Raw genomic sequence first — 27,248 nt, forward strand, 5'->3', positions numbered from 1 at the left:
TCTCAGTGTTCAAGTCGAGGTTGAAAACATATTTATTCAGTCAAGCCTTTAATCAGTAGATTTTTTCTCAGGTAAAGGCTCAGATCTGGAGGGGACATTGATATAGAGTGTTTGGTGAACTGGGATATTTGTACGCTGTCGTCCCCTCACATTCACGTGTTCTCTCAGGTTTGTTGATGGTGGTGTGGTGGGCCGTCTCTTATCCCAGAGATCCCTCATGTCTGTGTTGCCTTCTGGTTCTCCCTTTTAGTTATGCTGCTATAGCGAGTCTTGCCGGAGTCCAAACTGCACAGTGACTTTAACTCTCATGCAACAATAGGTACACTTAATAATCCATATCCTTCTCTTCCTGTCACCCTCTTCTCTCTCTCTCTCTCTCTCTCTCTCTCTCTCTCTCTCTCTCTCTCTCTCTCTCTCGGTCGAGTTAAACATGCTCCTGAGGCTCCAGTGACCACTGTTCCTGCCCCTCTCCCCCCCGTGGATCTTCCCACTTCATCCAGGCCTGCCTGGATTGGACTGTAGTTGATGTCAACAGTCTCCTACACTGACTCAGAAATACACTTCGCTTTTGATCATCATCACTGCACCCCGCAACATTGTATACCCGCCACAAATGGACATTCGGTGTAACCCAGATGAGGATGGGTTCCCTCTTGAGTCTGGTTCCTCTCAAGGTTTCTTCCTTATGCCATCTCGGGGAGTTTTTCCTTGCCACATTTGCCAGTCGCCACCGGCTTGCTCATCAGGGACAAACTTACTCATAAAGAACGTATTCATTTTTAATCACCGCATTATCTGTGTAAAGCTGCTTTGAGACAATGTTCATTGTTAAAAGCGCTATACAAATAAAAATGAATTGAATTGAATTGAATATGTTGAACAATGCATTATATTTAAAACATTTTGGAATAGCTCAGTCTGAATCTTTTCAATAAACTGTGTCTCCTTTGTAACCATAGTCGGGCGCTGGTTTGTGAATAGAAGGCAAGGTATTTCAAGGAGTGGCAGGAGGTATATGAGAAAGGGGGGGGAGAGAGAGATAAATAAGACATTATCATTTATTGTAAAATAAATAGAGTTCTATGATAAATGGTATAAAAACTTTTCCTATGCAATTTGCATGTGGTGACAAAAAATAAAAAATAAAAATGAGGCCAGAGGTTGGGAACATTTAACATAACAAATAGCAATCAAGTTGAAAGAGCTTCCTAAAATTCTCAGAGTCAATATTTGTTAAAAAATCATTTAAATGGAAAAACTTCAGAACCATAACAAAGACCTTAAACATTCCTGTCAAGACAAGTGGCTTAATAATGTGTAGGTGGAACAACAATTAATCAAATAAAACCTCTTATGTGGATTTTCTCTTTGTTGTCTGGTTTCCTCCTTCCTCCCAAAGTGAGGATTTGCTTCTTTAAAAAGCCCCTAATTGTGAATACAGGTGCATAGTTTGCTGTGATATTCCTGTGCTAGATGCACAACAACTGTTACCAAGATAAAGTAGTTAAATCAAAATAAATGAATGACTATTTAAAAAAAAAATGAATTGATAATAAGGATTTTATTATAACACAATTATTATTATTTCGCCTCTTTGTAAATTACACTGTTTATTATTAAAATTATAGGACATGCATTTATTTGGTTGACTTTGTTTATATAAGTGACACATACAACACTGTAGCTGGAGTATATGCTCTTACTCTGTACAGCCACTCCTTGCTCTTATCTTCAGGTGTAACTGAAAGGTAAGTACAACACTTTATTGATTTGACTCATACCTCCTTTTGCGGAACAATATCTGATAAGGTATCAGTCAGAGGGAGTGGCAAACCCCTCTCTGGCTTCCAATACAGATCACTCTGTGCAGACACACAAAAAGACACAAAGGACAAAGAGCTCCCCTGAGCCAAGTCACCTAGAGAAGAGAGACAACATTAAACAGGAAAGAAGCTCATTAGAACTGGTATCCCATATGATCGAGTTATATAGTACGCCAGAGTAAACAAGGCACACTGAAATCGGGAGAGGAACTTTACATTGGGCATAGAAACCAAACCGGACGTCAACCAATAAAAAAGAGGACGACATTTTTCAAGGACTTATAATTCATCATGATTACACTCGACACTCATTCTGTGACCTCACCAGTTGGCATTTTACGGATATTTGAGGTTGTGCTATCATGTATTGTCTTCAGTCTGGTGGCCTCTGCAGGGTACATCACCACATCATACTGGTCCTGGTGCATGTTTACTTGGTGCTTCTGCTGCTTCATGACTCTTTTCACTCTTATCCTGGAGTTTACTGGCCTTAATGTAAAGGTGCCCATCTCCTGGGAAGACTTTACTACTGCATTTGCTATGCTGGCTACACTAATGATACTGGCTGCCTCAGTCATCTATCCCACCTTCTTTGTTTGTTCAACTTGTTCTCGAGGAATTGCGGCAACTGTACTGTCCTGCCTGTGTTTTATTGCATACGTAATTGAGGTAGGCCTTACCCGGGCTAGACCTGGTGAGATCAGTGGTTTCCTGTCGACTGTTCCAGGCCTGATGAAGGTTCTTGAAGCTTTCGTTGCCTGCATCATCTTCATCTCCCTTGACTCAGTCAAAGAGCCTGCCTTGCAGTGGTGTGTGGCAGTTTACTCAATCTGCTTCATTTTTGCTCTCCTCATTATCATCCTCACGATCTGCAAGCTGTTGGCTTTGTGTCCCTTTCCATTTGACAAGGTCCTTACTGCTTATAATGTGCTTGCCGTTGTGATGTACATGACTGTAGTAGTAATATGGCCTCTTTACAGTTTCAAAAATAACCGAAGGCCACCACTCTGCAATCACTGTGCCTGGGACAAACTAGTGGTTGTATCTTTTATGTCCTGTGTCAACCTAATTGTCTATATTGTGGACACGTGCTACTCAGTCCGCCTTGTGTTCATCACACCTGCATAAAAGAAGACAGAAGGAATGCTATCTATCTATCTATCTATCTATCTATCTATCTATCTATCTATCTATCTATCTATCTATCTATCTATCTATCTATCTATCTATCATCAATAATTAATATATCTATTATTTCTAATTTAAAAAAAAAAGCTGGTAAAAGCTGTTTTTTTTTTTTTTTTAAACCTTCAAAATACATGCATACGAATTGTTAAACTAAATTGTTTCACTTTCTTTCATTTTTAAATGCTAATATTTTGCTGAAGGTTGACCTGCAATTTATTATGGTATTCTGTTTTATCATTTGATAAACTGCAAAAAATTCAAGCTAATATGGAACGGTTGTATATTGGTCTATGGATGTGTGTGTGTGTGTGTGTGTGTGTGTGTGTGTGTGTGTGTGTGTGTGTGTGTGTGTGTGTGTGTGTGTTAAGCTTTATTTGTATTTTTAAATGTAAATTTCTTCAATGCCTATAAATGGCCTATGAATTTGTGTAGGGTATAAGGAGAGTGTAAGGAGTGTAAATTGTGTAAGGACGGTGTATGTAGAGTGTATAGAGTGAGTACAGAGGTCATGAAAAAAATATGGTGGGTATAAGAAGGCTATATGGGGTTTCCTGGTGGTCTAGTGGTTAGGATACGGCGCTCTCACCGCTGCGACCCGGGCTCGATCCCCGGTCAGGGAACCGACCCCAGCCATTAGGGTTGCACAAGCCAGTGCACTCTTAGTGCTGGCCCCAAGCCCGGATAAATGGGGAGGGTTGCGTTAGGAAGGGCATCCAGCGTAAAAACGTGCCAAATCATGAATCATGAATACGGATGATCCGCTGTGGCGACCTCTAATGGGAGAAGCCGAAAGAAAGAAATAGAGTGTATATATGGAGTATCAAGGGTGTAAGGAGGGTGTATGGAGAGTTTATGGAGTATGAAGGGTATATAAAAGGTGTACGGTGTATGGAGTTTCTGTATTGAATATAGTGGGTATATTAATCTAACTGTTCACTTGCAGCTTGTGACAAGTGTCAGGATGTATTAAGCAATTATGAAAAGATAATCAAGGTTATTATATAAATAAATTAATACAACTTGTCTCTGGTTTTAATATTATGGCTGATCGGCATATATTCAGTTTTTGATCTTCAATTCAATATAAAAACTAATGGATCATCTTTGTAGCAGCTCATTTACCAATGACACTGATAAAAACAAATACCTGGTCACTCTATCTGGCAACTTAAATAAACTCTACTTCAGGGTTCTCCTTGAAAACTGTTTTCAAGACCTATTTTTAAATTGAAATTCAGTTATTAATAATGTAGAATTTCTCATTTTGTGTGCCTTTAATGCAAAAACAGCAAGAACATGAATTTTTTTAATATAAAAACAGCAAAAACATTCCTTTCATCAACCTCCTGTATTATTACAACAAGCTGATACAGCAAACCATGGCTAATTAATTGGTAGATTTTATCATGCCTGAACTAAAATTAAATCTTGGAGAGGTCCTCACCATCATCAACAAACCTGAATGAATGCATGACAGTGGAGGGAGGACAGCATCCAAAACTCCCAGTTCACCAAATCAGATCTGCTCTTGACCTAAGAAAAACCTTCTAAAAAAAAGCTCAACTAATCATTATTTGAGATACCAACAAACAGCCTGCCTGACTGAAGTAGTCATGCTGGATCATAATTCAGTGCTTTATACGTCAGTAGTAGTACTTTGTGTTTAATGTTCAAGTTCAAGTTTATTTCTATAGCGCTTTTTACAATGGACATCGTCTCAAAGCAGCTTTACAGAGTTTAAGAATTAAAGGGAATTATGTGTGTTTATCCCAGATGAGCAGCCTGGGGCAACTGTGGCAAAGAAAAACTTCCTTAAATGGTATAAGGAAGAAACCTTGAGAGGAACCAGACTCAAAAGGGGAACCCATCCTCATTCGGGTGATAAAGAGTGTGATTATAAATCATTAAAACAATACAAAACACCGGAGAATCAGAACTATCATGAGCGTGTGTGATTATAAGTAATGTCCTTTCTATAGTCTAATACAGTAAGTTGACATTGTGGAACCAAGAGCTACTGAGCAACTCATAAAATAGATCAACATCTGAGATCATCATAGATCCAACACCAACTCTTATCAACTACTAGAACCTCAAGACTGAAATGATAAACAGGAGTCCAATCTAAATGTAACAAAAGCATGGTCTAAATTTTCTGCATCCTGTAAAGGCATCATATTTATTATTTTAGCTTTTTTTTCTAGGGTGAAAGTAGGCTATCCTGGTAATGTTATCCACATGCGCTTAGCAATGGAAAGTAAATCTATGTTTAAAAATTATTTGACCCAGCGGTGACATAAATAATGGAAAAAGCAATGGGCCCAGGACAGATTCTTGCGGAACACCAAACTTTTCCTGTAGAGTACTCACCATTTACATCAATAAACTGATAATGATTAGTGAACTAAGACATAAGACATTTTCTAGTCTTGCAAGGAAAATATTATGAGTAATGGTGTCAAAAGCTGCACTGAGATCAAAATTAACCTTATAAAATGATCCCAGGATTTCCATGCATTTCTGTACATTTCCGTCTTTTAAAAATGTGTCTTTTGAATGCTATTGTAAATTGATCTGCAACCAAATCAATTTCTTCTCCTGTGTCAGACTTTGTGGAATGAAACACAGCTATAAAACCCAGAAAAAAAAGTGAGCTTGTGCAGTTTGCTACAGATGCAGTTTGTGAGCTCTGACTAGTGTGCTCTCTAGCCATCCAAACAAAGGACGTAAAAAAAAGTCAATGTTTTTGGATGCTTTCTAGATGGCCTCAGGGACTTCAGTAATCTGATTGTTTAAAGCAACAACTTTCAACCAGCAAAAACTGTATGCTGCAAGAGTGTTCATATTAAACACCTTTAACAGGATGCCTTTGACTATACAGTCTTAGGCCAGTAGAGAAGGCCTTGCTGGCCTGATGCCCCTCCACTGGGATTTTTTTAATTATGGGTTTGATAACTGCCAGAACAATTTAGGTACATAACCAGTGCTAAGAAAATAATTTATGATTTTTAAAACAGGTTTGAATTATCTGGAATTATCTGTTTGAAGAAACATGAACACAAGTTATTTGCTTTCTTGAATCAGAGTAAAATGCTGATCTGTTATAATTATATTGCTATCTACAGGGTTGTTTATCAAATTGTCTTTGTTTAAATTAATAGTCTGCCTAAAATTTTCAATTTTATAACTGAAAAAGTTAATGAAATCATTTCTGCCAATTGATTGTGTGCATGTTGTTCTATTCCTAGTTCCCAGTACTGAAAAAAAAACTTTGGATTATGCTTGTTATCTTCCATGATGGTACAACCCGAATTCCTGAAATGTTGGGCCGTTTTGGAAATTTGAATAAAATGAAAATTAAAAGACTTCACTAGTCAATATTTTATTCACAACAGAACATAGTGAACATAACAAATGTTTAAACTGAGAAATTGTACACTTTTCTGCACAAAATTAACTCATTTTAAATTTGATGCCTGCTACGGTTCTAAAAAAAGTTGGCACAGGGGCATGTTTTCCATGGTGTAGCATCCGCTCTTCTTTTCAAAACAGGTTAAAGAGATTTGGGCATTGAGGTTATGAGTTTCTGGAGTTTTGCTGTTGGATTTGGTCCAATTCTTGCCTGATATAGGTTTCCAGCTGCTAAAGAGTTTGTGGTCACCTTTGCCGTTTAATGATGCGCCAAATGTTCTCTATAGGTGAAAGATCTAGACTGCAGGTGGGACAATTCAGCACCCGGACTCTTCTACTACTAAGCCATGCTGTTGTAATAGCTGCATTATGTGGTTTTGCATTGTCCTGCTGAAATACACAAGTTTTTCCATAAAATAGACCTCATCTGTGCGGGGGGCATATGTCTAAAACCTTTATTTACCTTTCAGCATTTATAGTGCCTTCCAAAACATGCAAGCTACCCATACCGTATGCACTTATGCACCCCCAGACCATCAGAGATGCTGGCTTTTGAACAGAACACTGATAACACTCTGGAAGGTCTTCCTCTTCTTTAGCCCACGACATCCATGATTTCCAACAAAAATGTCAAATTTGGGCAAGGCGGATTGTGTTTACCAACAGTGGTTTTTGGAAGTTTTCCGGGGCCCATTTAGTAATGTCAATGACACAATCATGCCAATGAGTGAAGCAGTGTCGTCTGAGGGCCTGAAGACCACAGCATTCAATAAAGGTCTTCAGCCTTGTTCCTTATGCACCCAGATTTCTCCAGTCTTTATGAACCTTTTTATGATGTTATGTACTGTAAATAATGAGATTTGCAAAGCATTTGCAATTGTACATTGAGGAACGCTATTTTTAAAGTATTCCACAACCTTTTTACACACTCATTAACAGATTGGAAAGCCTCTGCCCATCTGAACTTCTGAGAGACTCTGCCTCTGAAAGACACCCCTTTTATATCTAATCATGTTACAGAGCTGATGTCAGTTAACTTCATTAGTTGCTAGATGTTCTTCCAGTTGAATATTTTAAACATTTCTGGCTTTTTCAGCTCTTTGTTGTGCCTGTGCCAACTTTTTTGAGACCTGTAGCAGGCATCAAATTTGAAGGTAGCTAATGTTCTGTTGATAACTCTGAAACGCTGAATTGTGGAGCAGTACATATTCTATAACTAAGGCAGGTTTTGACTGAGTAGATCTGAAATCACTTCAGTCTGTGGAACCTATTACACCCTGATCAATTCCTACTGAATGTAGAATAAACAGATAAATGTCAAGTGAACAGCTGCAGTGCAAAGAAAAGGAGAGCAAAAGTAAAAAAAAAAAAAACAGGGACTTGTTCTGAAACAACAACAAAAACAAAGAATTAACTAAATGATAAATGTGGCTACCATTTCTGTGTTAGTGTTTGTGCTGTGCCATTACTGTTCAGTCAGGAACAGTAGCATCTCCCCCTATATATATATTAGGGATGGGGGAATTAACGCGTTAATCTTTGCGATTAATTTTAGATGTTTAATTTGTTAAAAAAAAATAACGCAATTGACGCAGCACTTTTTTTTTTGCTCGTTTCCATGACTTCCTATTGCTTATTGTGAATGTGCCGAACAGTCACCCTGTCATGATGGAGATGAACAAAGATGGAGTTTTAGGAGGAATGTTTACATTTAAAAAGTTGCCTGATGGCCTGTTTGATAAAACAAAGATGGTGTGTACGATTTGCAAAGCTGAATTCAAATATTATAGAAGCAATTCGTCTTTAATCTACCATTTAAAAGCAAAGCACCCAGGTGCTAGCAACATAACTAGCGAGGCTACAGGAGCGCCTCGCCAATCCACGTTACTAGAGTGCTAAGGTAATCGTGGCAGGCCATTGACCAAACCTGTAACTGATAAATTAACCGATGCTTTAGCTAAATGGATAGCTAGAAACTGCCGCCCAGTTAGCACTGTGGAAGACGAGGGACTGAGAGAAATCATGCAAATTGCATCGGGAGACACGCCTTACAATCTACCCTCGAGAAGAACGATTATGTCGAGAATACACAGTTTGTATGACAGCGAGAGGGCGCGAAGGATGGACATATTAGAGAAAGCAAAATATGTCGCTCTTACGGGAGATCACTGGACATCGGTGAGCAATGACAACTACTTGGGTGTCACAGCGCACTTCATAGATGAAGAGTGGCGATTGCGTTCGTTTGCCCTTACTGTGAGTCAGACCACAGAGTGGTTGCTGCACACATTTTATTTGATGGGAACAGCTACTCTGTGGTTCTGTGGAGAGTCTGTTTACAGTTCAAATGTCATTAAAATGTTATGTCATTAAAAACTTTGTGTTGTTTAATTTAATTAGGTGATTCTACATGTAAATATTGATGATAACAAGCTTGGGGGAAAACACAATTAATTGCAATTAATTACAGAAAATGTGCAATTAATTAGTTAATTTTTTTAATCGATTCCCAGCCCTAATATATATATATATATATATATATATATATATATATATATATATATATATATATATATATATATATTTTTTTTTTTTTTTTTCCCATTGTGGGGGGTCTGCCGTAAACAGACCGTAAATCGATCTGCCGTAAACAGACGCGTTTATCGTAAAGATCGTAACTATAACAACTAGCACTATAACAACTAAGCAACACATGTAGAAATGGCGACTGAAGGAGAAGCGCGTGCTGCTGCTGCGGAAATTATAAACTCTTTAACCCGGCACTTAAACTGTTTGAATGAAGGTGAGAAAAACACAAGGAAACGGGCATTGGAGACTTTAAAAAAAGAAACCATCGACAAATGCTTGCCAAGTGCCGTGTTACAGGAAGTTTTTGCGTGTGTGCTGAAGTCGCTGCTAAAGTGCTTGTCAGACCCGATGGAAAGATGCCGAGAAACTGCTATTCAAATTATTGGAGACTTCATCAGATGCGTATCAAAGCCAGAATGGTCTCTGCCTTATGTAATTCCCTCTGTGGCTCAGCGGCTCGGGGGGAAAGAGAGAGTAGAACCGGCAGAGGAGTTACGCCTGGAAATGGTCAAAGTTCTGGTGCTAATTGTGGACGTTTGCGGGGGGCACCTTGCACCCTACCTGGACGATATGATCCGAATCCTGCAGAGGACCATCACTGACCCTTTCCCCGAAGTTATAAAGGAAAGTTGTATATGCTGCAGACTTTTTGCCCGGAGTGTACCAGGTGAGTGAGTGCCATGTTTACATATCTATTGAATTCAAGTTGATTCTGTTGATTGGAAACAGAAAGGCTGCAGAAGGAGCCTGCGAAAGCATGTGTTAGTTAATGGTGACTGGAAGTACATTTTCAAGTACAGTTTTTTGGGAAATGTGGGGCATTTGGGGGAAAATGGGGGGTGCGGGAAAAGTGTCGATGTGAGGAATGTTTGATGATGTAAGTGAATGTGTGGATTCGAAGATGGTGGGGAAATGTTAGAAATGTGGTTAATGTCGTGGAATTTAAGGGAATGTGAGAGATGTGGGGAATATCGGGGAATGTGAGAGATGTGGGGAATATCGGGGAATGTGAGAGATGTGGGGAATATCGGGGAATGTGAGAGATGTGGGGAATATCGGGGAATGTGAGAGATGTGGGGAATATCGGGGAATGTGAGAGATGTGGGGAATATCGGGGAATGTGGGGAATATCGGGGAATATGGGGAATAGTGGGGAATGTGAGAGATGTGGGGAATGTGAGGGAATGTGAGGGAATGTGAGAGATGTGGGGAATATCGGGGAATGTGAGAGATGTGGGGAATGTGAGGGAATGTGAGAGATGTGGGGAATATCGGGGAATGTGAGAGATGTGGGGAATGTGAGAGATCTGGGGAATAATTAGGATTATGAAAGATGTGTGGAATGTAGGGGGATGTGCGGGAGTGTGAGAGATGTGTGGAATGTGAGGGAATGTGAGATGAATCCAGGTTGAGTTTTTTTCCGGTATTCACTGAATATTCGAGTTTCTCATTTTTCTCATGATTTTACTCAACACATTTTGTTCTTTGTGTGTTCTTTGACACAGACCACTTTCACATGCAAGCAGAATCCCTGGTTAAGCCGTTGATGCAGAATATCTCCCACCAGCATTCCCGGGTTCGAGTAGCCGTCATAGAGGCCACTGGGGCTGTTGTCCTGTATGGCACAGTGAAAGCCATGGATGATGTGCTCTCTCACATAGCACAAAGACTGTTTGATAACTCGCCACAGGCAAGATGATTGCTCTTGATTAAAGTATCCAATATTTAATAATTTTGTGTTTTTCCTAATGTAACAAAGCTGAACTAGTTTATCTGTTTATCATGCAGTTAGGAAGTGCCACTCTTTTACACATTTTGTGCCAGAGCTCCAGATTTTACTATTTAAATATAGTAGTATGAGCAAAAAATATATTAAAAGGACAGTGTTCTTTCTCCTAAAAAGAGTCCCCAAACCCTAGAATTTAAAATAAATATATTGAAAATATACTGTTATGTTTTCTACAGCATACTTTTTGACAGTTGCTGCATAGTTTGTAGTTGCTCATTGGACGCTGTGAAGTTTCCTCTAAAATAGCTGCATCTTGCTAATCTTTGTCATGGCTCTTTCAGGTGAGAAAAGCTGTGACAGTAGTTGCTGGTGACTGGCTTCTCAAACTCCACGACAGATACTCTTACTTCTCCAAGCTTATTCCACTGTTGCTGAGCAGCCTCAGTGATGATCTACCAGAGATAAAGTATAACTTACAATGATCGTTTTTCCATTCCTGATCATAATCTTATATAACATTTTAGAGTTGAAACTCAAAACTCTTCTTTTCAATGTTTAGAGCTTTAGCATGGGAACTCTGGAGGCAAGTTGGTACTCAGTGGGAGAAAGAAAATGAAGATGATCTGAAAGACAAACTGGATTTTGATCTTTTCCCACCTTTGCAGTACCCTTCTGAAGGTGAGTTTAATTTCCCACGAATCAAGCTCCGCAATTCAGCACATAAAAAATTCTTTAACATGCCTGCACTCTGAGTCAAAACAAGTCTGGGGAAGTCAATGGTCTGCCAATACCTCATTAAATCCATTGTTGAATAAAAGACACTTTTCGATTTGCACATTTAACTCAAAACAAAATCAAACGAATATCTCTAAACCTCTACACCGTTATGGACTTAATCCGGTCAGCATGGAGGATACCAGTGTTGTTCTACTGTTCTTTAAGATGCTTTTTTGAGATTCATCTTTTCAGGCAGTAATATTGCCATCTATAAATGTCACCCATCATCTTTTGCACCCCTGTATCATCACACTCCCACCGCAGTGCTTAGCTGTCAGGACTGTGCAGTGGTAGTCCCGACCAGGTTTGACCTTGCTGCACCATCTGAAACAAACAAATGTACAGTGCTTTACTTTTTCCACATTTTGTTATATACAGCCTTCTTCCAAAATTTATTCAATTCACTATTCTCCTCAGAATTCTACAAACAAAAGCCATAATGACGATGACAAAGAAGTGTGTTTAAAATCTTTGATCTTTGCTGAATACTTTGTTAAAGCGCCTTTGGCACCAATTACAGCCTAAAGTCTTTTTGAGTATAAAGCTAAAAGCTTGGCACCCCTATTCTTAGACAGTTTCTCCCATTTTTATTTATTTTTTTTTTTTGCTGAACCTCTCAAGCTCATCAGGTTTAAAGGGAAACGTCAATGCACAGCCATTTTTAGATTCCTACAGAGATTTTCAATCGGGTTCAAGTCTGGGCTCTGGCTGGGGACATTCACATAGTCGTCCCGTAGCCACTCCATGGTCATCTTGGCTGTGTGCTTAGGGTTGATATCCTGTTGGAAGATGAACTGTTGCCCCAGTCTGAGGTCCAGAGCCCTCTGGTGCAAGTTTTCATCAAGGATGACTCTTTACATTGCTGTATTAATCTCTCTCTCGATTTTGACTAGTTTCCCAGTTCCTGATGCTGAGAAATATCCCCACAGCATGACGCTTCCCCCACCAGTGGTATGGACCGAGCTGGGAAGGATGTACTGCAAGTTAGAGCAATAAAGGATGGAGATGGAAATGTGTTGACTAGTGAGGAGAGTGTGTTGAGAAGGTGGAGGGAGTATTTTGAGCAGCTGATGAATAAGGAAAATCAGAGAGAGAGAAGGTTGGATGGTGTGGAGATGCATGAAGTGTGAAGCAAGATGTGGATAGGATTAGTAAGGAGGAAGTGAGAGCAGCGATTAAGAGGATGAAGAGTGGAAAGTTGGTTGGACCAGATGACATACCGGTAGAAGCATGGAGATGTTTAGGAGAGATGGCAGTGGAGTTTTTAACCAGATTGTTTAACAAAATTCTGGAAGGTGAGAGGATGCCTGAGGAATGGAGAAGGAGTGTGCTGGTACCGATCTTTAAGAATAAGGGAGATGTGCAGTCCTGCAGTAACTACAGGGGAATTAAGTTGATCAGTCACACCATGAAGTTATAAGAAAGAGTAGTCGAAGCCAGGCTGAGAGAAGAGGTGACCATCTGTGAGCAACAGTATGGTTTCATGCTGAGGAAGAGCACCACAGATGCCTTATTTGCTTTGAGAATGTGGATGGAAAAGTATAGAGAAGGACAGAAGGAATTGCATTGTGTATTTGTGGATTTAGAGAAAGCGTACGACAGGGTGCCGAGAGAGAAGTTGTGGTATTGTATAAGGAAGTCAGGTGTGTCAGAGAAGTATGTGAGGGTGGTGCAGGACATGTATGAGGACAGTGTGACAGCAGTAAAGTGTGCAGTATGAAAGACAGACTGGTTCAGGGTGAAGATTGGACTGCATCAAGGATCGGCCCTGAGCCCTTTCCTGTTTGCAGTGGTGATGGACAGGTTGACGGACGAGGTCAGACAGGAGTCTCCCTGGACTATGATGTTTGCAGATGATATTGTGATTTGTGATAAGAGTTGGGAGCAGGTCGAGAAGAGCCTGGAGAGGTGGAGATATGCGCTGGAGAGAAGGGGAATGAAAGTCAGTAGGAGTAAGACAGAGTACATGTGTGTGAATAAGAGGGGGGTCAGTGGAGTGATGCGGTTGCAGGGAGAAGAGGTGGAAAAGGTGGAGGAGTTCAGGTACCTGGGATCAACAGTGCAAAGTAATGGAGAGTGTGTTAGAGAAGTGAAGAAAAGAGTGCAGGCAGGGTGGAGTGGGTGGAGAAGAGTGATTTGTGATAGTAGGGTATCTGCAAGAATGCAAGGGAAAGTTTATAGGACTGTGGTGAGACCTGTGATGTATGGATTAGAGACAGTGGCATTGAGTAAAAGACAGGAGGCGGAGCTAGATGTAGCAGAGCTGAAGATGTTGAGGTTTTCGTTGGGAGTGACGAGGATGGACAGGATTAGAAATGAGTTTATTAGAGGGACAGCGCATGTAGGACTTTTTGGTGACAAGGTGAGGGAGGCGAGATTGAGATGTTTTGGACATGTGCAGAGGAGGGACATGAGTTATATTGGTAGAAGAATGCTGAGGATGGAGTCACCAGGTAGGAGGAAAAGAGGAAGTCCAAGGAGGAGGTTCATGGATGTGGTGAGGGCATGCAGGTAGTTGGTGTGAAAGAGGCAGATGTAGAGGACAGGGTGGTATGGAGATGGATGATCCGCTGTGGCGACCCCTAATGGAAGCAGCCGAAAGAAGAAGAAGAAGTTTGTAGAATTTTGAGGAAAATAATGAATTTAATCCATTTTGGAATAAGGCTTTAACATAACAAAATGGAAGAAGCGAACTGCTGTGAACACTTTCCGGATGCACTGTACACCGGCGTGCTATAAATATTCATCATTATTCAATTTTGTTTTTATTTTGATGTTTTGTGGAAGTGCTGTGGACGAGTACAAGCACAAGCACAAGTTTTTTTATTTGTATATTTTCCCTAAAGCTTGAAGCAAGGCAAAAAACTCTAATTTCCATTGATACCACATTTACCTTCTGCCTTTCCCACTATTTATTTTGTATTTTGTCATCAGATTTGCTATTGATTAACTATTTACATTAAAATAAAGTGTGTGTGTGTGTGTGTGTGTGTGTGTGTGTGTGTGTGTGTGTGTGTGTGTGTGTGTATATATGTATATATATATATATATATATATATATATATATATATATATATATATATATATATATATATATATATATATATATATAGTGTGTGTTCATTCTCAAGCTAGGAAGTACAAGAGCTTGGCTAGGCAGTCCAGTCATCATTGCTAGTTGTAGAAGAACCCTGGCATATTTAAAACTGTCATTTTTTCAGTCACTGGTCACTATTTCATTTGCATTCTTTCTCTCGATTCTCCTTCCAGTGGATCGTCCAGGGCTGGGCTGCAGGGAGCTGGTGGTGAGGAACTTGTCTAAGCTAATGCCAGCTTTGAGTCGTGAAGTTAGTGATTGGCTGGTGCAGACAAGAGTGAAGACAGTGCAGCTCTTGCAGGTTCTCCTGCTGCATGCTGAAGACCACTGCACCCAACACCTGCAGCAACTGCTGGCAATTCTTTACCATGCCTGCACTGACTCAGAACCAGACGTCAGAACAAACGTAAGTTTCTCTTGTTTTTCCTTATAGATGATTTAGCAGTTGTTGTGATCCAGAGCTGCCAGGCACAGTGCAACGCATAAATAGCTTTTGTAGCTTTTGCAGATTGAAACTTCACTGTTGTAATAGTTCACTTGCATCAGATGCATAATGAATAGAATGCTGATTCTCATGATTTCGACAGTGCACATTATGAATTCTTTTGAATTCTGCAGTGTTGTTACACTCCTAATCAGGAATTAACTCTTTAGTAGTCAGTAACCAAAGCAGTGGTGCCTCTAACCATCTGAACTTTTTTAAATACAATTATGTACAAATGCTTGGCCAAATTACACATTTGCTCATTTTAAAGTGAAAAGAAGTGAAGTAAATATATTTTTTATTTAATATCTAATTGCTAATCACGGTTACTTTACAGTTAATACATATTTAAAGTTACTGGTAACTAGGGTTACAAAAGGGTGGAAAAGATCTGGAAGCTTTCCATGGGAATTTTATCTGGGCAATTTGGGAAATGTTCCAAATTAAAAACATACCAGGAATGTATGGTAATTTCTGAGAATTAATAGAAATTAATTAGAAATTTTGGGGAAATGTATATTTAAAATAAATACAATATATCATAAATGTGAGTATACCCCTCACATTTCAGCAACCATTGTAGTATATATTCTTAATGTACAAAACTATAATAAATGAAACTTGGATGTATTTAGGAGTAGTCAATGTGCAATGTGTATTGCAGTATAGATTTTCTGACCTCTGAAAATAAATCAACATACAGCAATTATTGTCAAAACAACTGGCAACAACAGTGACTACACCCTGTATCACAGAAGATATAACAGCTGTACGTTGTGTAATCATGCAAAGCCACATGTCCTATTCATCATGTTCTGTTTTTGTCTGCTTGACAGAACCATACATATTTTTGTATCTTTTTTAGAGCAGTTAAAATTTGGTGCTTTGGGTACAATTCTCTCATACTGACCACTGGATGGTCATCATGGCACCTCATGGCAAAGACTCCATGAGGATTTGTCATTAAAAATGTTGTTTTCCACAAAGTTGGCCAAAGATATAAGAAGATCCGTAACACCATGAAACTACAGTTACAGTACAGTGGCCAGGGTCATACAGAGGTTTTCCAAAATTGGTTCCACTCGAGACAGGCCTCTCAATAGTCTGATGATAATAAGATAAACTTGTTTGGCTCACCCTGGTCAGGAGTACCAAGAAAATTGTGTCTTGCTTACGGTCAAGAGTGGTGCTTTTAGCATCATGGTCTGTGGCTAAATAAGTGCTGCTGGTACTGGGGAGCTGCGTTTCATCAAGGGGAACATGGATTTCAACATGTACTGTGACATTCTGAAGCAAAACATAATGCCCTCCCTTCAGAAACTGGGCAGAACACACTTTGCTGAGGAAGTTGAATGTGAGTGGCCAAGTATGTCTCCAGACCTGAACCCTAATAACCATCTGTGGGGCACCCTCAAGTGCAAGGTGGAGAAGCGCCATTTGTCTAACATCGAGCAGCTCCATGATGTCATTATGGAGGAGTGGAAGAGATCCCAGCAACAACCTGTGCAGCTCTGGTGAATACCATGCCCAGGAGGATTAAGGCAGTGCTGGATAACAGTGATGTTCACACAAAGAATTTACACTTTGGACACAGTTTTGACACGTTCACTTAGAGTGTTGCAAGCTATTTAGACAATAATGGCTGTATGTTGAGTTTAATTGTTGAGAAGATAAACTAAAATGGTTGCTAAAATGTGAGGGGTGTACTCACTTTTATGAGATACTGTATAAACATTTAGTTTGGTCATAAGCTGACATGCATGCTAACTAATACTGATAAAAAAAAAAAGACATTATTTACTTACTATTTATGAATGCACATTGTATGAAACAGGTATGGCCACAGTAGCCCTGCAGTAAATGTGCTGTGTGCATGTGATTGCTAAATGTGCAGGGTAGAAATTCAACTAAAATTGCATTAAATCTGGTTGTTTTAACGGAGTTTATCCTGCAAGATTTTTCTCAGACTACATTTAAGTTTCCTGTTATAGGCTAACCTGCTATTTTATCATTTCCCAGTTTATTCCAATTAATTCTCATTAATTCCGATGAACAGTTTCCAGCCTTGAAAGTTCCTGGAATTTTGCAACCCTACTGGTGACTAAAGTAATTGTGCTTTTGCCCCTTAGGGTTTGGAGTCAGCCAGGCTTCTAGGGATGTTTGTTAACCCAGAGGTTTTCATCAAGCTCTTACTGGCTCATGTGAAGGACTCCTCCTCTTACTTTTGTTCTTCTCCTTTGGCTCCTCTAATGGTGTTGGCAGCAATGCTGAAGGGGAGCAACAGGAAGCTGCTGAGTCCACAGCTTCTCCACATTGGACAAATACTTGCCGATCCTGGTGTCTGTCAGGAGACTCAGAACGTAAAAACATTAATAATTACAGTATTTTTACACTACTACCTGCACGCATGCACGCACGCATGCACGCACGCACGCACGCACACACACACGGACAGACATGTAGCGTCCTGTCTACAGAAAGCTTGACCTTTATTTATATTTGCTGGTGAAATTGTTTAATGACAGACCAAAATTCTAGTTAACAAAAATGACCACAACAAAAGCTTTCATTAAGGTAAATTCATGAGCCACCCAACCCCTTCAATGGAACTAAGAGCCTGAGTCCAAACCTGTACCATCATGTACACAGAACAGAACAGGTCCATTGACACATGTTTTGCAGAAGGTGGAGTTTTCCACAATTACCTCAATTCCACTAAAGATCTTTGGGATTAATTGGAACACCGAATGCTTCCCAGGCTACTGTGGTCTACATCAGTGCTTTACTTCATTATATCTGAATGGGAAATCCTCAGCCACACACCAAAATCTTGTGTAAATTCTTACCAGAAGAGTGGAGGTTACTATAACACCAAATAGCTGTCTATATCTAAATATGGGATACAATTTCCAGAAAGCACAAATTAGGTTTCAAAAGCATGGCCATATAGTGTACCGTAAATACTAAATACGCTACACCATTCCGTCATTATTTAGACTTCTGTCTGCTGTATAAAGCTCTGTGTATTTCTGTCAGGGGATGCTACTCGAGTTTATTCACTATTCATTAGTTTTTAATGGTTTAATTTAAATTGTTTTGAATTGTGTAATGTGCCATCAAGTATCAAAAGTGAATAAGCACTTCTAGGCAGCCCCCAGAATTGTCTGTTCAAAAGTTTAGAACTTTAAAAATAAACCAGGTCTAAGACCTGTGGTTTAACACTGTTATATGCTTTATAGAACAATTATAGTATTTTTTAGTCACTGCTAAATATGATTGCCCATGTAATGTGGATACAATAAGGTGATGTGTTATATTGTATAATTCTAATAAGGACTCTAGCTGCTGCATTCTGATCTGACTGAAGCTGAAGAAATCACCTTTTCTTATTTTGATATTTGATATTTTCTAACTGAAATTCTTTATCTGAATCTGCCAAGTTTTGTACATTTTATGCAAATACCTTCACTCTTCTGGGAAAGCTTTTTATTTTCTGGCTATAGGGATTAGTCTCCATTCCTGTTCCCAAACGTATTCAGTGTGGTTGAAATCAGGGCCCTATTTGCAGGCTCCTTGTGCCTCTAAAGTTCCAGTGAGAGAAACCTTAATGTTGTGGTATACGAACATATTCTAGCCCCACATTTTTTAACAACCAGGTTAGCATATTAGTTTTATGTAAATCTAAAACATGTACAGTATATAATGAGTTTTATACATTGGCTTTATGAAATGATCACTAAAACAAGTGCTGTGTCTATATTAACCCTCTGCCACATATTCTTCACAGACTCTGTATGTTGAGCAGCTACTGGCATGTGTGAAGGTTCTTTTGGACGTGTGTGAGGAAGATTGTGGCATCATCAGTCTTGAACTGCTAAAGGTTCTAGTAACTGTGCAGTGTATTTCTACAGAGCCACATATCCATACTAAGGTAGAACAAACATACACACATTCTTAAACAAAATACTCCTGACAGTTCACTTGAGGGACATTTTTTAGGACATTTATATTTGTTTTGTTTTTCCTTTGTTGTTATTTTCAATAGTTACAGATAATTGTTTTGGCTTTCTTTTCATCTGTTTTGGTGGGATGAGGAAATGTCCAAAATCAATTCACACTTGTTTTTCTGATCTGTACAATTCTTTAGACTCTTATGCTTTTCAGGTGGATGCCAGAAAGCAGTATGTGTGGCAATGACATAAAATAGTTATTTAGTTGAATGAGGAAAGGCACAAGCTACTATAAAACAATATACAGTATATCTAAATATGACAATATTAAAGCTGACATTTTGAACGATCATCAAATATTCATCTACTAATCTCAAACACAAGTGTCCTTGGTGTGTAGACAGAAATTCAAGAATTAGCTTTGCCTTTTCAGTACTTATGGAGGGTAGGTATGGAGTCGTTCAGCCATCTCAGTGCCAGTGATATAATGTGGATATTTATCACTTTACATTTTGATGGAACAAAACCTGACTGTCTGCTTAAGATGCTAATTCCCTCACTATTTCTTTCAGTGCTGCTGTGTGCTGAACACCTCCTCAGTGTTGTTTCTCTTAGAAAATGAAATGTGAAATTATTCCCCAAAGTGCAGCAAGTAAAATGATGTTACATTCTTCATCTACTGTCTAAACAAAGAGTAAAAACTATTTTACAATATATTTGACTATTTTATATCGCTTACATGAAATAGTAAAAAGAAAGCAAAATAAAATGTACAGAATAATTGAAACTAATTCTCACTAACTCTGAAGACTACTATTATGTCAGTACAACTAAAGGGCTGAGTCCGAGTTTGTGTGTGTGTCAGGGCTGCACATGATTTTTTATTTATTTATTTTTAACCCCGGTTGTAGCAAAAATAAAATATTTAAGCCGTTTAATGGTTTTTAATGACATTTAAAATCTTCATTGTCATACAGTGCCATCATTATATCAGCCCTGTGTGTAGCTCCTTTGCAGCTCACATGGCCACAATCTCATAGAATGTTTTATTATATTGTATATTATTCATTTGCACTGTATGCCTTTTTAACTTGGCTTCCCTCTCAGTTTGCTTGTATGAATTATTTTGAAAGATGTAAATGAAGAAAGTCTAATATAAATGGTTTTTACTCTCTTTTTACTTCACAGGCAGAGGAGTGTGTACTGCGATTGTGTCATGTGCTAAATCTCAATAGTGTGCATGAGCTGTACAGACAACACATGCACAAGTTGCTTCAGTGGCTGTTAGAATCCCAAAATTCCTGGTCCACATACTCTATCCAGAAAATTCAACTGGAGATTATCGCACTTCAGTCCGGTATGTATGAGCATTTGAGTTTTAAAACTAGGTCAGGATCAAGGAATATCAGGAAAACAGTTTTGACCTTGTGAGGAAACATAAAAAAAAATTATTGAAACATTAATTAGCCATATGAATGATTATGCCAATGGAGACATATGACAGTAGGACTCCCAGGTTATCGTAAGGTTGAATCCCTATGATGCCACATCCAAGGCAAAATGCATGGCAACGTATTTAACATTGTTCTTCTATCTCATTGTGAAATTCAGTGTTTATAGTGACTTCTCTTAAGGCCAGCATTACACTTTTCATGCTTACCACAAAAGATGGCTGCCCCTTCTATGCTTGCATGTGTTACAAGTGTGCATTTGTTAGATATTTATATTTGACTCAAAAACCTGTTAACTAGTAATTTATATGAATTAACTTAACCTCTATTGAACGCTTTTTACTGCAGACAAGCCTGGGTGCAATGCAGCCTTGTATGTACAGTACATGTATGACATTAATGGCTTTAGTAAATATGTATTTTCACACAGAAAACAGAAATGGTGCTACATGGAGCACTTATTCTTGTTTAGTTTAATGTTATGAGGAGATTAAATGCCTTTGCTGTCATGTCATGTTTCGTGGCCTTGTTCTGGATATTAGTATGTTGCTAATTGTGTTCTCCAGGCCCAGTGGTTGGAGAATTTCTTCCAGAGTTCATCACTCTATTAAAGAATTGTTTATTGCCCAGTCAAGACCCAGAGATGCGGCTGCCCGTTTTCACCATGCTCTCTAAGCTTCTGTTGAATTCTAGTGATACACTGGATTCACAAGGGTAGGTTGCTCACACACTCTTGTACAAAAGAGCAGACTAATGCACAAGATGTAATTTAGCATATGGACATCACACATTCAGAGTTTAACAGAAGATCAGGCAGTGAGGAGAATTACCAAAGGAAGCAGTCAGCTGCTGCTGTATTATACTGGGCTCTGTGTTCACACCTAATGCATAAACTGAATCATTGTGCATCTAAATCCCCCTTCTTTCCTGTAGGAAGTTTTGTGAATACCTGGAGGTATTTCTGCAGGAGCTTCTGTTTCCCAACCTGGTGTGGCATGCAGGCCGTACTGCTGCTGCAGTTCGCACTTCGGCTCTTAGCTGTCTACTAGCTATGCTGCAGGGTGGAACACTTTCCAAGGAGCAGGTACACCAACAGTAGATGTTTGCTTTCTCTTGGTTTAGTCTGCTGAAAACACTGTTAAAACACTTTAGCTTAAAAAAACAGTGTTATTGAACAGGCAGATTGAAAATATCCCGTTGGCTGGCATACTCAAATGAACTTTATTGAAATGCTAATTTATAAATGCAATTTCAAAGATTATTGTTTGCAAAAGTCAGCCACGAGTTGGTTTATTTAGTAGTAGCAGTTCTATATTATCAGTTCAATTACTAATCCATATGCACTTATACCAAAAAAAACAAATGCTTCTGTGGTAAAGAATACATGATTTATGATCTCAGACACTGTTGGGAGCGACATAACACATTTCTACCTTTTCTAGGCTTTTATTTACATGTTTTCAGTGGCTATTAACTTAGCATGCCTTTTGTGCGACACCATTCGTCCATATTGAGAGCTCTCCTCTTCCTGTTAACTGTATAACAAGGCATCACACCATGTGTGAGGAAAGTGGACATATCTTAAATATGTCCAATTAAAACCCTTCATCCAAGTGTGGCTGAACTCCTGGGACTGTGGGTAGTCTTTGACTTGGCTTTCTGTTGCTGTCTGTTATCAGTACCAGTCAGTGTTGAGATGGCTGTTATGTCCATCCTTGGACCCCAGAAATTTCTAAACATCTGCTACTCAAACACAGTCTTGTAGCACGGCCACATGATCATTGACAATATTATAAGGATATAAGAAAAGCCCCCTTCCACATGCTTGAAAACCTTGAAAGTAGACTTAACCAGGATTCACAATTTACCTTATGAGCCATGCTTGGCATGCAGAGGGACACTGGAGACAGCCATAATTATAAGGTCATTTTCATATTGATGAATACGTGTAGCCAGAGGAGGAGGAGCTTACAATACTGTGTCAAAAAGACCTTGTTTATTAGAACAACCAAAATAAAATCGTAATCTGTTCAGTTTGTAATCACATTACCACTGGCAATAGGTCCATGATGCTTCTGCAAACAGAAGGAGAACTTTTTAACACAATACCAAGTTAGTTAGCAAAAAAGAAGGTAATTAATTAGTTGATTGAAAATATGAAGACATGGTCAAATGGTGCCAGTGACTTACCTGAAGTGATAACATGAGGTGAGGTGATGATGTAAATTATGCTGATAAAGTTAAAATATATTCTCATTGTAATTGTATAACTATAAAAAAAAAAAATTGTAAGTAATTATGATTTTGTTTTTTGCTATATTACACTGTGAATGTAGTGTTAATTAATGTGATTTTTCTTCTTTTAAAAGGTTCTCCTACAAAAAAGCTTTTAATGGGTTTATTTTACTTGTGGTTCATGTGTTCATCACCATATTCATTTTAATACTAAATAGTAAAATATTTGCCATGTCTGATTTGGAAGCAGTTATTATTAGGCAAACTGGTGTTGGTGTCAGCTAACAGTGTCCAACTTACAAGTCTTCATTTGCACCTAATAAACACACTTCCGGTCATGTTCGTCTCTATGCACTGTCACCTTTAATAAACTTCTATCACATGTACATGTTTTAAAGTGATTTGTATCTACAGGATAGTTGATCTTTTTAAAACTATCTTTTAACTAATTTGTGAACTTTATAATGCTTAATAAATAGCAAAGAAGGGAGATTTCCTAAAGAACCCTTTAATCTTTGAATTAACTCTGCTAGAAATCCTTGATGTTCTGATCAGCCTGGGTCACATGTTGATTGTTGTGTGTTGTGTTTTAGGTTCTAAATAGGGAGACCGAATTTAGTGCTTATCTCATTTCAGCACTGGAGGAAGACTCTCAGCTCTCTCGGGTATTTGCCTGTAGATCAATATCCTCATTCATTACTGTTGCAGAACAAGGCCTTAACCCAGACACACTCAACAAGATCTACCCAGGTACACACATTCCTTATACACTCGAACATCTGCAGTCTACCCAGTTACAACCTTCACTCCATCACTCACAAGCTCTCGCCTCATACAAGGCTCAATCCTTATACATTTCTAAATACATTCATTTCTGAAACACATGTTACATCCGTGTGTGTGTGTGTGTGTGTGTGTGTGTGTGTGTGTGTGTGTGTGTGTGTGTGTGTGTGTGTGTGTGTGTGTGTGTGTTTTAGAGCTTTTAAAAAGGATAGATGACCGCAGCCAGGAAGTGTGTGCTGAAGCTCTGAAAACTCTAAGTGTGTGGTTTTCCTCTTTGGACAAAAACTATGACACACACACAAACCGTTCGAATCTGGAGTTTCTTTTCCAACATTTGCTGCTGTACTTAGATGACCCTGACAACCAAATCCAGCTACGGGTGCTAGGTAAGGCACAATATCATTTTACAGGTAGTCCTCGAGTAATGATGGTTCGACGTACACATTTCACAATCTTACGATGACTATTGATACAAAAAAAAAATAAAAATAGTTATTGACATTTTTTTGCAGCATTTTAATTTTTGTATGATTCGTTGGGACACTGGCAGGGCGTACTGCCATCTAGTGCCTTTTGAGATGCCTTAATTTTATCTGCGGTCTATAGAGTTATGTGGTCTCAATGTTAGAGCGCATATTTTTTACTGTGTTTTTGGCGATTCCAAGTTAAATTTCAGCTCTTGTCTCTCTCTTTTTATCTGCGTCGCTGGACACGCCACTCACGGCACCCCCCACTCACGAAACCGCCGCTTTTGCACGTGCCCATTGCCAAATGCATATATACTATAAAGTGTATACATTATGGTACTGTAAATTGCTCTGTTTTACTAAATTATGTACTATAATATTTTTATTATTAACAAATTACAGTATACTACCCCATACTGATCTCATTCTTTAAGACTCCCGGGTAGGCTAGGTCATGTCTCCATGATCTGTATTATATCTGGTGTCTCGAATGTTACAGCTATTGACAAGTTGGTTCTAAAAATATTTGTCTTTTAATGTGTTTACCTGATATCTGTAGGTGTGAATTCTTCCTGTTTACAAAAGCTGGTGATCGTTAATTCAATCAAATCAAAATGTTATAATGTAGGCCCTGATTGTAGTCAAGATATTTTGATGTCTTGTTGCTTCTTTTTCTTTGCACTGAAGCTACATGGCTTTTGACAAAAATAGTTTCATTGTACTTTTTACAGTAGAAAAAGCAGCTTCATAAACAGTTAGCTGGACAGGGGAACAGTGGTCAGAAAATACCTTCAGGATGAGGCTAAAGATGAAGAAGCTTTATAAGAGCTCAGCAGAGAGAAGCCTGTTTTGGCTTCCACCATTTTTTGTAGCCTGTAAATAATAATCTTTCTGTATATAATTTAGTTAATTTTAATATTTGAAAGCACACAATTGTATAGTGTGTCTTTTGAAGCAGATAAATGTTCCCTTAAACTAGGAGACCCAAACCTGCTCCAACATGACAATGCCCCTCTGCACAAAGCCTTTGAACACATGGTCTGCTGTATAGCTTAATCCCTATTGGACACTTTTGGGATGAATGAGAAACTAATGCATTTCTTTTAGAGAAGAACAAATGGCAAACAATATTTGATCTGAAAAATGTAATCCAAACAGAATATCTTTTTATAGATTACATTCTTTTATTAGTTTTGATTAGTTTTTTCACTATTGCTTTTATTTCATTATTGGGTTATTGAAAGATGAAGTTGCTTTTTATAGAGGTTTTTACCAATATGTTTGTGTGTATGGATTTGCTGTTCATTAGTATTTTTTTTTTCTTGTAATTGGGATTTAGATGCTTTCTGGGTAATTGATTAACAATATAATGATTAGGAATCTGCTCGGTCTTTTCATAAAAATGTCTTGCAACCCCTGAAAACTTGAGGCAGGATAGCAGTTAGATGTTGTAGCATTTTTATCTAGCTCTTGCAATCATGCCAGCTAGGTCATGTGTCTGTGTATCTATTCTCTCCAGATGTTCTGAAGGCTGGTAGTGTTGCAGACCCTGTTCTTTTGCAGCAGAAGGTGGAGGAAGTGAGAGGAAAACAGCGCAGCTCTGAGTATTGTGATCAGCTGCTCCAACACATACAGGCTTTCTGACGCACACCCTCAAGCTTCTATCTTTTCTATCTTTCTATCTATTTGATTGACTTGACATGACGTGACTTGGTGTATGTGGTATACATGACCAAACAAAAAAAAGTTTTATAAAGTTTTAAATAAAGGGTTTTTTTTTTTTGCAGTTTTTATATACAAAGTGTTTCTGTTCTTGCTGCCTTTGCCTTAAAAGCAAAGAAGATACATTTTACATCATTGATTTTAAATTGAAATTCAATTATTATTCTTAAACAGTTTATAAGAAGAATTTTGGAGTAGACTGGAGTAGTCAAAATACAAATTGAATGCTCAGGCAATTTTATTTTATTTTATTTTAATAGTTTTTCTTATACCTTATAGTTATTTATCTGCCTCCTTTTCTTTCCCCCATCCTATTCCCTCATGCCGGACCATCGTACAAAACATTTCACTACATGTCGTACCCTGTATGTATGTGTATGTGATGAATAAAATTTGATTTGATTTGATTTGATTTGATGATTTGAATTGTTTTTTATCGGTAAACTTCGTCAATGAGCTGCTACAAAGACAATCCATAAATTGAATTAAAGATGGAAAATTGCATATATGCTGATCTACAAACCCGATTCCAAAAAAAGTTGGGACACTTTACAAATTGTGAATAAAAAAGGAATGCAATCATTTACAAATCCCATAAACTTATAATTAATTTACAATAGAATATAGATAACTTATCAAATGTTGAAAGTGAGACATTTTAAAATTGAATGCCAAATATTGGCTCATTTTGGATTTCATGAGAGCTACACATTCCAGAAAAGTTGGGACAAGTAGCAATAGGAGGCTGGAAAAGTTAACTGTACATGTAAGGTACAGCTGGAGGACCAATTTGCAACTTATTAGGTCAATTGGCAACGGGATTGGGTATAAAAAGAGCCTCTCAGAGTGGCAGTGTCTCTCAGAAGTCAAGATGGGCAGAGGATCACCAATTCCCCCAATGCTGCAGCGAAAAATAGTGGAGCAATATCAGAAAGAAAAATTGCAAAGAGTTTGAAGTTATCATCATCTACCGTGCATAATATCACCACGTGATCTTCGGGCCCTTAAACGGCACTGCATCAAATACAGGAATGCTACTGTAATGAAATCACAACATGGGCTCAGGAATACTTCCAGAAAACATTGTCGGTGAACACAATCCACCGTGCCATTCGCCGTTGCTGGCTAAAACTCTAAAGGTCAAAAAAGAAGTCAAGTCAAGTTTATTTCTATAGCGCTTTTCACAACAGACATTGTCTCAAAGCAGCTTTACAGAAATCAACAGTCAAGGTAAACGGTGTGCATTTATCCCTGATGAGCAGCCGTGGCGACTGTGGCAAGGAAAAACTCCCTTAGATGTAATGAGGAAGAAACCTTGAGAGGAACCAGACTCAAAAGGGGAACCCATCCTCATTTGGGTGACATCAAGAGTTTAATCATAAATCTTTCAACAATACAGAACACTGTAGAGTGAGAACTAACATGAGTACTGGAGTATAAGATTATAAGTAATGTTCTTTCTACAGTCTTATACAGTCTATATGGTCAGTAGCTCCTAGTTTTATAAGCTCAACATTTGAGGTCCAATGTCAAAACCACACA

The 27,248-nt window shown here is 38.5% G+C and overlaps 2 protein-coding genes across 2 annotated transcripts; both read left to right on the forward strand.

Moving 5' to 3' along the window:
- The first annotated feature begins 1,592 nt into the window (after positions 1 to 1,592).
- On the forward strand, positions 1,593 to 3,419 carry LOC310740441 (myeloid-associated differentiation marker homolog). The gene has a single exon (XM_083567146.1). It carries the CDS (start codon positions 2,115 to 2,117, stop codon positions 2,949 to 2,951), a length of 837 nt encoding a protein of 278 aa, XP_083423272.1. The 5' UTR covers positions 1,593 to 2,114; the 3' UTR covers positions 2,952 to 3,419.
- A 5,682-nt stretch (positions 3,420 to 9,101) lies between these two features.
- On the forward strand, positions 9,102 to 25,785 carry dnaaf5 (dynein axonemal assembly factor 5). The gene is made up of 13 exons (XM_083565818.1): positions 9,102 to 9,678; positions 10,517 to 10,701; positions 11,082 to 11,206; positions 11,300 to 11,418; positions 14,788 to 15,020; positions 17,228 to 17,458; positions 18,886 to 19,029; positions 20,237 to 20,405; positions 21,066 to 21,213; positions 21,433 to 21,583; positions 23,328 to 23,484; positions 23,712 to 23,903; positions 25,504 to 25,785. The coding sequence occupies exons 1-13, from the start codon at positions 9,144 to 9,146 to the stop codon at positions 25,626 to 25,628; spliced, it is 2,514 nt and encodes an 837-aa protein (XP_083421944.1). The 5' UTR covers positions 9,102 to 9,143; the 3' UTR covers positions 25,629 to 25,785.
- The last annotated feature ends 1,463 nt before the right edge of the window (positions 25,786 to 27,248 follow it).

The sequence above is a fragment of the Silurus aristotelis genome (assembly GCF_946808225.1).
Source record: "Silurus aristotelis genome assembly, chromosome: 17".
In the NCBI taxonomy this organism is placed as follows: Eukaryota; Metazoa; Chordata; class Actinopteri; order Siluriformes; family Siluridae; genus Silurus; species Silurus aristotelis.

Coding starts and splice junctions, on each gene's coding strand:
- LOC310740441 (XM_083567146.1), top strand. CDS start 2,115: ATGATTACACTCGACACTCATTCTGTGACCTCACCAGTTGGCATTTTA.
- dnaaf5 (XM_083565818.1), top strand. CDS start 9,144: ATGGCGACTGAAGGAGAAGCGCGTGCTGCTGCTGCGGAAATTATAAAC. Junction 11,207..11,299: donor GATGATCTACCAGAGATAAA/GTATAACTTACA, acceptor TTCAATGTTTAG/AGCTTTAGCATGGGAACTCT. Junction 15,021..17,227: donor AACCAGACGTCAGAACAAAC/GTAAGTTTCTCT, acceptor TTTGCCCCTTAG/GGTTTGGAGTCAGCCAGGCT.